Source organism: Tupaia chinensis, unplaced genomic scaffold, assembly GCF_000334495.1.
Source record: "Tupaia chinensis unplaced genomic scaffold, TupChi_1.0 Scaffold143703_1, whole genome shotgun sequence".
NCBI classification, from domain to species: domain Eukaryota; kingdom Metazoa; phylum Chordata; class Mammalia; order Scandentia; family Tupaiidae; genus Tupaia; species Tupaia belangeri.
This window is the reverse complement of record NW_006203551.1, coordinates 51,787-65,481: the sequence shown is the minus strand read 5'-3', so window position 1 is coordinate 65,481 and position 13,695 is coordinate 51,787. Positions and strand designations below refer to the sequence as shown.

Genomic DNA, 13,695 nt, shown 5'->3' with positions numbered 1-13,695 from the left:
TATATTCATTCACTGTATATCATGGCATACACAATGAGATTTCCCATTCAGAATATACTGTATGTTGACTTAATAAAGGGTATTACCATGCACAGTTTTAACATCTTTATTCCCACCAAATTTCTTTATAATTTTATTCATTCATTTATTTTAATTTGACCAGAGAGGCAGAGAGAGAGAGATCGATAAAGAGAGAGGGAGGGAGGGAGGGAGGGAGGGAGGTAGAGAGAGAAAGAGAGAGAAAGCAAGTCCCCAGGTCTAGTACTTGAACTGTGCTCAGCCATGTGAGAATGTCCAGTGTCTTAACCACTATGGCACCTACTGGTCCCACCAGACCTCCTTTAAAGCAACTTCAATTTCTTTCCTTACATCCTGTCTTTTGACAGAATCTCCCCATTGTGAACCATCTGTGAGTGCTGTCTTAAGTATTCCATGAACCCATTCATATCTTCATTTAACTACTCCTTTTTCCTTCTGTTCTATTTATGTTTTGGTGGGGTGGATTGTTTTTAAGGGACAGCCTACTGGCTTCATGTTGTTTATGCTTTGGTAAGTTTTGGCTTGTTTTCTTAAAGGACCCTTCATGTCCTCCCATGATGTTATAAGCACAGATCACTTTTTATGTAGTAACTTGTACCCACCTGGTCATAGCTTCATCAAAGGTGCTTTATCACATGTAAATCCTCTAGAACAGCAGAGTTAGCCAAAAATAAATAAATAAATAAATAACCATACAATTTTTGTGTGCAGCAGAATTTTTGCTCACATTTATTTTAACCAAGGGGGAAATATAAGTTAACAAAAAGATGTGCCACTTGGCCAGCAGGTGATGTGGTGATTAAGGTGCTGGATTCCCACATGGCCAACAACAGTTTGACTCCCAGGCCTGGGAGACTAAAATTCCTGCCAGACATGTATGTGTGCATGCCATAATCCCAGGAGAACAAGGAAGATATTGTGATATGACCATAAACACTGGGGGTGATTTCTCACTTTCCCTCACTCTTTCTCTGTCTCTCTCTCTCTCTGGTGAGCACACACACATCCCATGGCAAAAACTGTACAAAAAAATAAATGTGTGATTAATGTCAATAGCCTCTGTCCCCCTTGTAGTTTGGGGGACTAGATTTACAAATTGGCAAATGGACATTGAGTGGGCAGTTAGGGACTGGTGCTTACTCTCCTCTCCCCAGCCCACAGCCCACAGCCCACTGCCCACCACCCAACCTATGGCTCCAGGTGCAGCCTGTGCTCCCAGAAACTGGAGCATGTGCAGGCTGACATCAAGGTCCTCAGAGTGCCCCAAGTCCAAGGCACCCTCCTGCCTACCCCTTCATGGCCACTGATAGTTTGTCACTTCTGCTGTGCCTAAGCCTCCGTATCTGCTTTGACCAGGGTATGGGCTTGGTTCGATATCCCCCAGACTGGCTGGGGTCCAGGCCCACTGAATTCCACATGAGCTGTCCAGTCCCCTCTTATGCACAGTTCAAGACATATGTCATTCAGGTTCAGCCTCACAGGATGCCATCCCTGGGGACACAGCAGCACATTCTGCCCTAATCAATTAACCATGTAGTAGTATGTTACTTAATGTGCCATGATGGGTGTTGCCTACCCATCTAAACCCTCTTACTCTGGGGGCTGGATTGGATTCACCATCCTGATTCTTTTGTGGGAAGGGGCTGGCAGATTGGGTAGGTATCAGCCTAGGCTGGGACAGAGAGGAAGTCAAAGTCATTGGATAGGCCACCCTCCACCCACCTGACTCTCCCAAAACCCCTGAGGAGCTCCAGGTCCTTCAAGGATGGCGCCAACAGCACCTCTCTGTACCTAAGAAGTGAAAATTTCTCCTGCACCTGCTACTGCAGGGATGTGGTAGCTGGATGTCTGTGCATCTAGGACCACTGAGCTCTGTGCTACACATCCACCAGGAGAGTTCCCATGGCAGAAATGTACACTTGGAGATCCTGGCCTGTGCCAGCTGTTCTCTATGTGCCCAAGTCAGTAAGAAGACTTGAAAAGTTCAGACCATTACTCATGCTATTTTCCACACTTTTCTATCTCAAAGTTATTTTTCTCTCAGAATTTGAAGAAACAAATCTTGAGATTTCTATCTTATATATAATTTGGATGAGGCCATAACACAAACATCATTCTCTTGACATTTTAAGAAATATATTTTATTTATTATTTTAATTTTATCAGAGAGAAGCAGAGAGAAAGAGAAAATGCAAAAACAAGGCACCAGGTCTGAGACTCAAACTACGATGGCTCAGATGGGAACCCATGGCTTAACTCCCATGCCACCTGCTGGTCTGCAATTTGTTCTCCCAACGTCCACTCTTCTGAAGATGTTATCTTCTTCAACATTAGTTTATTGAAAAAAATGATTATAAATTTTGTTTCAGGCACCATGTTGACATTTTAACTCATAATGATTTATTTCTTCGCTATAAGACAAATTTTAGAAATATATCATAAATATGGGCTTACTTTAAGTAGTACCTCTTATTGCTATGAATCAGCGGCAGTTTGGTGTCAGTGACCACACCAAAGTTCAGGTGCTCACTGATGAAAAGCCAACACTTGAGAGACAATTGTTGATGAAAAGGAAAAACACTTTCATTCCGAAAATTTTGACCTGAAAAGATGGTGAACTAATGCTCAAAAACCATCTCCACTGAGGAACATCAATCTGGCTGATGAGAAACACCTACTGTGGCATCTCTGAAAAGAAAAACAGCATTGAATAAATGCTAATACTTCCAGCAGTGGAGTGATGCAAGACTGACAAACTGTAAGAAAGACTGGATGCTCCTGGAGTACTGAATGTCAGCTTAGAGACATAAAGGATATGTCAAGTATCTAAACTTGGAGAGACTCCAAGGAGTGAACCAGAGGAGGTGAGAGGAACTATTCTCCAAAATTACATGTTTTATACAGTAACCTCAGACCCCAGCACTCTTCAATTGCATAACAATAGAACTGGCAAGGAGATAACACTCATTGCAAAAAGTACAAGGTTATAACACTTCAGTGAAGACATTAAATTTTTTTTTCACCACCCCACCCTAAGAGCTTGGCAACATCTTGAAAAACAACCAGCTGGTAAAGCACAGAATATGATTAAGACCAGAAAATTTCACATCTTCATGGTCCTGTGGAATTGAAAGGAACAATACAGAGGAGAAGAAGCACCTGTGATTGGGAGAAATGAGGTGAATGCTCCTAATGACTGAAAACTACCAGTGTTTTTGTACAACAAAGAACAAGGGCCCTGTGCATTCCCACCCCCACCCCATACCTGTGAAAGCACCAACCTCATCAGAGACTGAGACATCTGGATATTTCCCCCAACAAGCTGGCTGGTCTAGACTTTCTCTCTCTTCAGACTCAAGTCTCAGGGAATGGCTACTTGGGCCTTCTAAGGCCACCTGCAGTACATCTCTTCAGAATATTCCTCAACACTTAAGTGTAGAAAAATCAGAGAGGAGGGTACATGAGAGATGGGGACAAGTTAGAGGGAAGAAGACAGTGCACCATTCCAGGACACTCATAATCCTGGAGAAAACCACAGTCACCTAGCTGCCTGGATCTAATCAAACCCTGGCTGATGGCAGGTACCATAGATCAGCCATGCTGACCCCACTTGATCCCCTGAGACTCAGCAACCTTCTGTTTCTCAAGAGGCTGTCTTACCAGGGCCACATCCAGGTTTTGCTGTTCTGACTACACATGCAGGCTCAAAATGACCCTACCAAATTTATATTGCCTCTGCCCCCTCCTAACACCTTCACCAAGGCTACCTCTGGGTTTTATGGGTCACGCTGAGGCCTCCAAGGCCAGTCACCTAGGCTTTGCTTGAAACCACAAGACTTCACTTACCTTCAGACCTTGTGGGCCATCTCCCCTGGACCCAGTTCAGACTTAGTAGGCCTCATTGTCTTTGAGCACTGCAAGGCACCTCACCTGACCCCGCTTCACTTAGGGCCTCATGTTCTGCTTTCTTTTTGCTTATCCCTGTCCACTTTTGGGCATAACAGGCTTTCCAACTCAGACCCCATTTAGCTGGACTGGTCTCAATAGGTACTTAACCTAAACCTGGTTAGAGCACACTTGGAAGTGTGGGCTGGGCTGCAAGCCTGTGGGCTTTATAAAATTTCCTGCCCACATCCCACTGTGTCCCCAATGTGTACACATTGGCCTCAGCCCTGTTTGGCCCTGCCCTCCTCTGTACCTCACAGGATCACCTCTCCTGGAACCCCATGAACACTATTTTCCCACTTCTGTCTCTCTTCTTCAGAGTCCTATGGAAACTATGCCTAAGGCTTACTCCCTCCATACAACATGAAGAACCTTGCCTAGTGCCCACTTCCTCTGACAGGTGGTACATACACATTCTTCCCTGGTCCACTGAGCCCTGGTTGAAGATTAGCCCTGCAAATGGCCCCCTCTGAGCCCCACTAGTCCATAGCCTCAGAGGAAGAAACAGAGCCTCCTTACCCAACTCAAAAGGGAATCTCCTCCCACCTATCATGATTCCTGATAATAGATTATTCTACAAAAAAATTTAATGAGAATCAATGTCAAAATGGTTAACCAGTACTAAAGGTCACAGCCATATGAAAAATAATTTAAAAATACTAAAAAATAATAAGAATAAAACACAGGGACCAGCAGTTGGTATAATGGTTATGTCACTGGATTCCCATATAGTCGGCTGTGGTTCAAGCCCTGGACCCAGTGGCTTAAACTCATGCTGGGTAGGTGTGCATGTGTGCCCAAGATCCCGAGAGGAGAATGGACTAGGGACCAGTGGTTGGCTTAATGGCTATGTCACAGGACTCCCATGTAGTGAACTGTGGTTTGAGTCCCAGACCTGGCAGCATAAACTCACACCAGGCATGTATGCATGTGTGCCCAAGATCCCGAGAGGAGAATAGAGGAGAAGAGATTGCAGCATAGCCATTCCCCCAGGGAGTGATTTCTTACTTTCTGTCTCTCTGTCTGTTCTGGTCAACACACGTGCCCTATGGAAAAAAACTCTTAAAAATGATACACTAATGAAGCATGATTTAGTCTCTCAGAAAAGTTTGAGAGTATGGAAAAATATGTTGGGATAAAATGTGTTTTGGCAGACACTTCCCCTAACACTCTCATCTTGGGCTTTTCTTAGAAGCTTTCAAAGCTTTTTCAAAAATGAACAAATTTGAAAGAAGGGGAGTCTCAGAAGATGGTGAGGGTAAAGAGAAAATGACAGACGTACAATAGTTGCTGTGACAATAGTCACACTTTCAAGGAACACTCAATTTATTCTGGGAACATTCTGCTAATACTAAGGTGTCAGTATTTTTTTTTTCCTACTTTAATATAGATGGGCCATAATTGTATTAAACTGTTACTGGAATAACATTGTTCATTATTTTGCCACTATATATAGCACAATAGATTATATATTTTATATACTGGTATATTTATTATTTTTCATTTATTTGGGTAGAACTGAACAATCTATAATCATTAATATATAATAATGTTAAATCTTTCAAGTTCTCCCACCTAAGTTAGCCTCTAGCAACCACTACTTTTTGCACTTATTATTACTACTCTGAACAACCCATAACTATTTTTATTGTGGAAGAAAGTCCCCCCAAATTTGAAGCCTATTTGAAGAAATTGACTCAATGACACTGGTTAAACTGGGATAAGAAAAGCTTTACTTTGGACCATCATGGTAAGAATATGGTCCATTGAAAAGGGAGTTTGCAGTGGGGAAGAGAGAATTGGACTCAACTTCAAAACGTGTGAACAGCGGAAATTAACAACTGAGGAGCCTGGGGGGATCATCAGATAGAAAATTACTAAGGAAACATTAGAGAAATGAGAGATTATGGATAAACTGAAATAACAGGATTCTTACTGAACACAGACAGGGTGATCAGACATCACCATAGAGGTACTGAAAGATAAGAAACCTAATCACTTATTTTAAATGATATGATATTTAGAGTTGAGCTTCTTGGAAACTACCTTAACAGGGTTCTTTGCTAAAAGAGATTTTACAAGGACGTACACAGAGGAAAGTAAAATACTGAGAGGCCTGTCTAAAGTTTGATCAAGTCAAAAGTTTGACACATTTTAACCATGTCGAAGTATATGCAATTTATTACTGTGCAGTATATTCACATTACTATGCAACCAATCCAGTCAGTGTTACAAGATAACTCCTTTTTTACAGGAGGTTTTACTACACTTTTCACACTTCCAGTTTCTCTTCTTTGTTAGTGCTCTAATGTAGAGTATGGAATGACTACTCGGAAAACATTTTGTACATCATCCCCATTTATAGGACTTACTCTTGCATTCTCTGATATACAGTAAGGGTTGACTTGTATTAGATGGAAGATGTCCTATTGGTACATTGATGTTTACAGGGTTTTTCTTTTGTGAATTTTCTGATGTACACTGAGGGCTGACTTACAAATGAAAGATTTTCTATAATCCCTACATTCATGAAGTTTCTCCCCAGTGTGAGTTTTCAGATGCTTACTAAAATATAGTTTCCAAAAGAAAAATTTCCTATATTCTTGCCATTAATAAGGTTTCACTTCTATTTGAGTCCTCTGATGTAAAATGAGCCCTTCTTTCCAGTAAAATGTTCCCTATACTATTGTCATAGTGTTTCTCTCCAGTGTGAGTTCTTTGATACACATTGAGTGCTGACTTCCAGATGTTTTACCAAAACTTTCATATTCGTAGGGGATATCCTGTGTGAGTTTTCCACTGATTGATGAGTTGTGACTTCCAGGAGTATGTTTTTCCACACTGTTTACATTTATAGGGATGCTTTCCTGAGTTAGTTCTCTGATGTATAGTGAAGTATTCCTTGCTGGAGAATGTTTTCCTACATTGTTTGGATTCATCTGGTTTCTTTCCTAAGTGAGTTTTCCAATATATAAAAAGTGCTGACTTGTGGTAGTTTTTTTACATTGTTGACATACATAGTGCTTCTCTCCTGTGAGTTTTCTTATGTTAAAGGAGGTATCCTTTGCTGGAGAATGTTTCCTCACATCATTCTCATTCATAGGATTACTCTCCTGTATGAGTTCTCTGATGTGCAGTGAACTGTGACTTCCATGAGAAAGTTTTCCCATACTGTTGACATTCATGGGATTAATCTGCTGTATGAGTTCTCTGATGCAAAGTCAGGTGTGATTTTTGGGAAAACATTTTCTTACATTGTTCACATTGATAAGGCTTGTCTCCTGTGAGACTTTTCTTATGTACCATGAAGTGTCCCTTGCTGGAGAATGCTTTACCACATCATTTGCATTCATAGGGTCTCTCTTGTGTGAGTTCTCCTATGCAGTGAAGTGTGAGGTGCAGGAGAACATTTTCCTACACTTTTCACATTCATAGTTTCTCTCCTGTGAGAGTTCTCTTATGTGCAGTGAGGCGTACTTTGCTAGAGAATGCTTTCCCACAGTGTTCACATTCATATGGTTTCTCTCTGTGTATTCTCCTATGCAGAGTGAAGTCTGACTTGCAGGAGAACGTTTTCCTACAGTGTTCACATTCATAAGGTTTCTCTCCTATGTGACTTCTCCAGTGCTGAGTGAGAGCTGACTTATGGGAGAACATTTTCCTACATTGTTCACATTCATAGGGTTTCTCTCCTGTGTGACTCCTCTGATGTACAGTGAGGTCTGAATTCTGGGAAAACATTTTCTTACGTTGTTTACATTCATAGGGTTTCTCTCCTGTGTGACTCCTCTGATGTACAGTGAGGTCTGAATTCTGGGAAAACATTTTCTTACGTTGTTTACATTCATAGGGTTTCTCTCCTGTGTGACTCCTCTGATGTACAGTGAGGTCTGAATTCTGGGAAAACATTTTCTTACGTTGTTTACATTCATAGGGTTTCTCTCCTGTGTGACTCCTCTGATGTACAGTGAGGTCTGAATTCTGGGAAAACATTTTCTTACGTTGTTTACATTCATAGGGTTTCTCTCCTGTGTGACTCCTCTGATGTACAGTGAGGTCTGAATTCTGGGAAAACATTTTCTTACGTTGTTTACATTCATAGGGTTTCTCTCCTGTGTGACTCCTCTGATGTACAGTGAGGTCTGAATTCTGGGAAAACATTTTCTTACGTTGTTTACATTCATAGGGTTTCTCTCCTGTGTGACTCCTCTGATGTACAGTGAGGTCTGAATTCTGGGAAAACATTTTCTTACGTTGTTTACATTCATAGGGTTTCTCTCCTGTGTGACTCCTCTGATGTACAGTGAGGTCTGAATTCTGGGAAAACATTTTCTTACGTTGTTTACATTCATAGGGTTTCTCTCCTGTATAAGTTTTCAGTTGGTCAGTAAAGGGTGTGTTCAGAGACAATAAATTCCTATATTGTTTTATCTACGCTTTTTCTCTACAATAAGAGTTGTCTCATGTATAACAACAGTTGAAAGTGATCATAATTCGTCTACATCATAAGGTTTTACTTCTCTGTGATTTCTGTGGTACTCCATAATTTTGGGAACCAGCAGTAAGGGTAATGGCTATGTCGCTGGACTCCCACGTAGTCAACCGCGGTTAGCATCCCAGACCCGGTGGCTTAAAACCCACGCCGGGTGCGTGTGCATGCGTGCCCACAATCCTGAGAGGAGAATGGAGAAGAAGGGATTGCGGCGTGGCCATCCCCTCTGGGGGAGTGACTTCTCACTTTCTGTCTCTCTGTCTCTCTCTGTCTCTCTGGCAAGCGTAGGCACCCTATAGTGAAAAAAAAACTCTCAAAAAAATAAATAAAAATAAAAAATAAATAAAATAAAAAGGGCTTTTTGATGTTTATTATGTCTAATGGGTGTCTTCCTTGTCTGAATTCTCTGATAAAAAGCTAGATTTTACTTCTGCAATAAGGATTTCTCTTATTCATTACATGGATAGGAATCTTCCACTCTATGTGTAAAATGTACTGTAAAAATGATTTTTAAAACAATTTCTCACATTTTCTACATTTATAGTATGCATGTACTGTATCATCTGCACAATGAGACAGTTAGGCATTTTATAAATGCTTTCTTCCACATCTGATCTATATACTGGGCAACAAGAACTGTTCTTACTACAGCCTTTCCCATATTCATTCTATTTACAAGTAGTCTCCCGCATATCAATCGTCCTTGGTCAGAAAAAGACAACCATTTTCATAAATAATATCTATAAATTTCTTCTACACTGCTCATGTATATTTCTAATATTGGTACTGATCTATAATAAGAAATATATATATTTTTGAATTCTTAATAAATTATGGAAACAATTTACATTAATATTTTTTAAAAATGAAATGTTTTATTTTGCTCCTTTGTTTCCCTTTCCTTTAACACCTTTAAAAATATTCAAAATATCTACCATCTGTCTTGTTGTAATTTTACACTGAAACATTTCCATCTGTCATTTGTTTTCCCTGTTCTATTTTTTCTTATAACAGTGGGTACTGTGTAATGTTTCTTTGCTAATGAGAACAGTTTTCTAGATCATCTATTTGCAGAAGCCAAAAGTCTTGTCACTTAAGTAGAAATGCTACTTAGAAAGGACATGTATATAATAAAAACATACTAATCACCCTAAACATGTCTTCCCTTAGGACTATTTAAAAAATAATATACTCATTTTTTCATACTCTTATCCCAGTAAAACATTTCTTTTTTTTAACCTTACCACTACTCACTTTTATTCCCTCATAATAAAATACAAGCTGTCTTAATAAAATACAAGCTGTTTAAAAGAATATGCGTTACACTGGTCCCTGACAAGTATGTATTGTCAAACCTGCAAGGCTCTGATTGAGTTGTTCTCCTAATGTCCATGGCTCTCCTTCTTGCTCCAACTTCAAGATGACTGCAGGTTTGGCAATGCAGTGTCCTGTTAATGAAAAGCAGTGTGTACTTTTGCCAAATCATTCATGTAAGCTATTTGAAGAGTAACAACAACTCAGTTTTATCAACTGCAATAAAGGGGCTGATATGGGCATTTTTGTTAAAGAAGAGTGCCAAATATATTAACCACAGAATGAAATCTCACTTATAAATAGCAATAAACATTATGAAACTCTTGAACATTTACTACAAAAGGAGAAAGTAATTACTTTAGGGAGCTATATGTTCCACTAACCCAAAAACACCAGGTTTCTGTAGGTCTCCAGCATCACATCCTTGTATAGAATCTTCTGAGCATCTTTGAGGCCCTGCCACTCCTCCCAGGTAAAGTCCATAGCAACATCCTCAAATGAAATGAACTCCTGTAAAAATACATTTAATTTTATCAGCCTTAGGAAACAGCATAATATGGAAAATTTACTTTCTCTGTATGTTTGTCTCTGTATGTCTGTGAACTCTTTGCAAAGGGAGAAAAAAATGAAGTAAAAACATTCTAGCTCTATGCTAACATATTCATCACTAAAAATATTACAAGTATTCCCTCATAGATCTCCAAATATTTTTCCTGCTAGGGATGAAAGCATAATAAATATTCTGTTATGTCAAGGTGCTTATTATCTCATACAAACATGTAAGTATTAAATACATATCTGGAGTAATGTGTTAGATTAACTAACTTTGACACAAGTTTATGGTAACGAGTCTAATAAAAACTAAAGTTTTTTTTTTCTTTTTCTGTATTATCAAGTTGTGCTTGAGTCAAAGACATTAAGAACATCGAAGTAAATGTTCTTATGAAAACATTCGTAAAGCAGTCTTCCCATGAAAACAGATAGTATATTTCTAATACTAGTAAAAGTACAAAGAGTACATCTAGGTTAAGTATTCCTGGTCTGTGGTAAAAGAAAAACGCAGTAAAGGTGTTAAAAGAACTGATTACAAAGTGATTTTGTATTTAAATACTTAACCTAATTCCAGTATTTCAAGTGCATACTGTTAATTAACCATAGGTGGAAGTATATCTATATGCACCTTTATATGACTGTTGTGCATTCAGAAATACTGACAGTGTCCACATAAAGATGAATATCACCTATTCACTAAAGCACAAAACATAAATAAGAGGCCAAAAGAAGTGACATATAATATAACCAGATTTGCAGTTTTAACAGCTATCCACAGATTGTAGTCTGAAGATAACTTTAAGAGATATAACAGGGTTAAAATCAAGTTGAGAACTGACCACCTATATCAGGCAATAGAGAAATAAGAATATCAAATAGAAAATTCTTCCAAAAAAAAAAAAGCAGAAACAATATTGGTACTAATTTGTTTGGCATTGAAACCAAAGAGAAAGTTAACTGAACTCTTTCTGTTTAAGCAGGCATATAAATATGGGTGCTAAAAATTAAAAATTGGAAAAAACTGAGCAGTAGACAGAGGAATCTTGGGTACATCATCTTTGATGTTTCAGTAGTCAAATATTTAGGAAGCAGCAGAAATTCAAGTGGTAACTGAAGCTATTCTAATCAATGAAAGTGGACCTAGGCCATATATGTGAGGTACTAGTCAATTGAAATAAAAAAAGATATTAAAAATATATGGGGACAGAGGGACTGGCAGGCAGTGTGGTGGTTAAGGGGCTGAAATACCACATATCTGACCATGGCTTGAGTTCTGAAGCTGGACCTGGTATCTGGCTTTATGAAACCTCTCACCCACTGCTTTGTGAGAGTGTGTGCCCTATAGCAAATTAAATAATAATAATAACTAAAATTAAATATATATAGAGAGAGAACATGAGAGAGAATGAGCATACGCTAGGAGGTGCATGGAGGTTAAGGCAGCTAAAAAAAGGACAGAATCAAAACAAAATAAAACAAAAAACAAATCACTAATATTTAAAGCTAAACAGAATCATATCATGAAAACCTAGGAAAAAACTGTTTAAAAATTTGCTCATGTGTTTGTTGAGGAGTGCAGATGGAAAATAAAAAATAACCCCCATTGGGGAATGTTCATGACACAATTTGCCCTCCACATTTCTTCCTTCTTTCAGGATTTAGGCTATGGATGTACATGCGCCTACTGTGGTTCTCAAGCTACTAGGCTGAGGAATCAAACCATGACATTGGCCATGTGGGATTCAGCTACCTTAACTTCCATATCATGTGCTGCCCTAAATTTTTACCATTCTAGAAATTCTTAAAAAAAGATTCAATGCTAATATATTTTATAATATTCACAGTTCTACCAAATGAAATTCTGTGTTCCATTCACAGAGGATATATTTAGAAATACTGATTTATATTAAATGTCCTCAATAACAGATGATTTAGGATGTTGTTTTTTAACATAATATGCATATATCTTGTTGTAAATGACAGTATCACAGTTAATAGAGAAATATTGAAGGATAAGAATGTTCTACCACAATAACTGAGCCATATATGTGAGGTACTAGGCAATTGAAATAAAAAAGAGATATTAAAAAATATATGGGGGCAGAGGGACTGGCAGGTATTGTGGTGGTTAAGGGGCTGAAATACCACATATGAAATACTCCATGGCTTGAGTTCTGGAGCTGGACCTGTTGGCTGACTTTATGCAACCTCTTACTGACTGCCTGGTGAGAGTGTGTGCCCTATAGCAAATTAAATAATAATAATAATAATAATAATAATAATAATAATAACTAAAATTAAACAGAGAGAGAGAGAGAGAAAGAAAGGGTAAGAGAGTGAGTGGGCACACTCTAGGCAGTGCATTGAGGTGAAGACAGCTAGATATCAAATCTCTGACTGTACAATTTGAGTCCCAGACTTGGAGGCTTGAAAATCACACCAGGTTCATGTGCATGCTGAAATCCTGAGAGGAGAGTGAAGGAGAAGGGATTGAAGTGTAGCCATCCCCCCACAAGGGGATGATTTTTCACTTTTCTTTTCTCTCCTTATGGTGAGTGCATGCACCCTATTTTAAAAACGTTTTAAAAAGTGTAAAAAGAGTCAGAGGCTACACCATATTAAGAAGACTGGTTTACCAAGAAGATATAAAAATCATAAATCTTTATGCATTCAACATCAGGAACAAAGACAGCTAGATATGAACAGAGACTGATTGTAACACACTAATTCGTATGGACCCTACTGTCACCCCTGGAGATATCATTTAGACAAAAAAAATAAATAAATAAACAAACACAAAAGATAAATGATACCAAAAACCAAATCAACTAGCCAAGAGTTACAGAACATTTTGCCAAAACATCAAAATACACATTTTCCTCAGTGACACATGGAATATTTTTGAAGACTGACCACATAATAGATCACAAAACACTTCTTTAAAATTTAAAACAATGGGGCAGTAGCCAGCAGCAGCCTGGTACATCTGAAGGCACCTGGAGAGCAAGGGGGCACACTGCCCCCATGGACTCCCATCCAGATCCCCCAGTTCAGGATCTACCCAGACCCGACTCCCCCATGGGCGGCAGTAGCCAGCAGCACCCTGGTACATCTGAAGGCACCTGGCGAGCAAGGGGACACACTGCCCCCATGGACTCCCATTCAGATCCCCCAGTACAGGATCCAACCAGACTCCTAGGCAGGTAGACAGTTCCTCCACATTTTTTTTTCTTCTTCTTTACTGTCTCCCATTCTTTTGTAAATTTCTTCCCCTTCCTCTCTACACACACAGAGCCATTGGCTGCAGTAGCCAGCAGCAGACTGGGACATCTGAAGGCACCCGGCAAAATCGC

General features: G+C 39.2%; 1 protein-coding gene across 7 annotated transcripts in view; it reads right to left on the bottom strand.

Moving 5' to 3' along the window:
• Window positions 1-9,772: 9,772 nt before the first annotated feature.
• The window catches only part of LOC102483346 (zinc finger protein 809-like), a 46,313-nt gene continuing 42,390 nt past the window's right edge, over window positions 9,773-13,695 (bottom strand). For all 7 annotated transcript variants that reach the window (XR_003547235.1, XR_003547236.1, XR_003547237.1 and 4 more), the window contains 2 exons: window positions 10,174-10,300; window positions 9,773-9,924 (listed from right to left, as the gene is read on the bottom strand). Coding sequence is in view for 1 of the 7 variants with exons in the window: in XM_014582635.2 (XP_014438121.1) it covers window positions 9,797-9,924; window positions 10,174-10,300 (255 nt within the window). In the remaining 6 variants the exon portion in view is untranslated. The remainder of the gene's footprint in view (window positions 9,925-10,173; window positions 10,301-13,695) is intronic.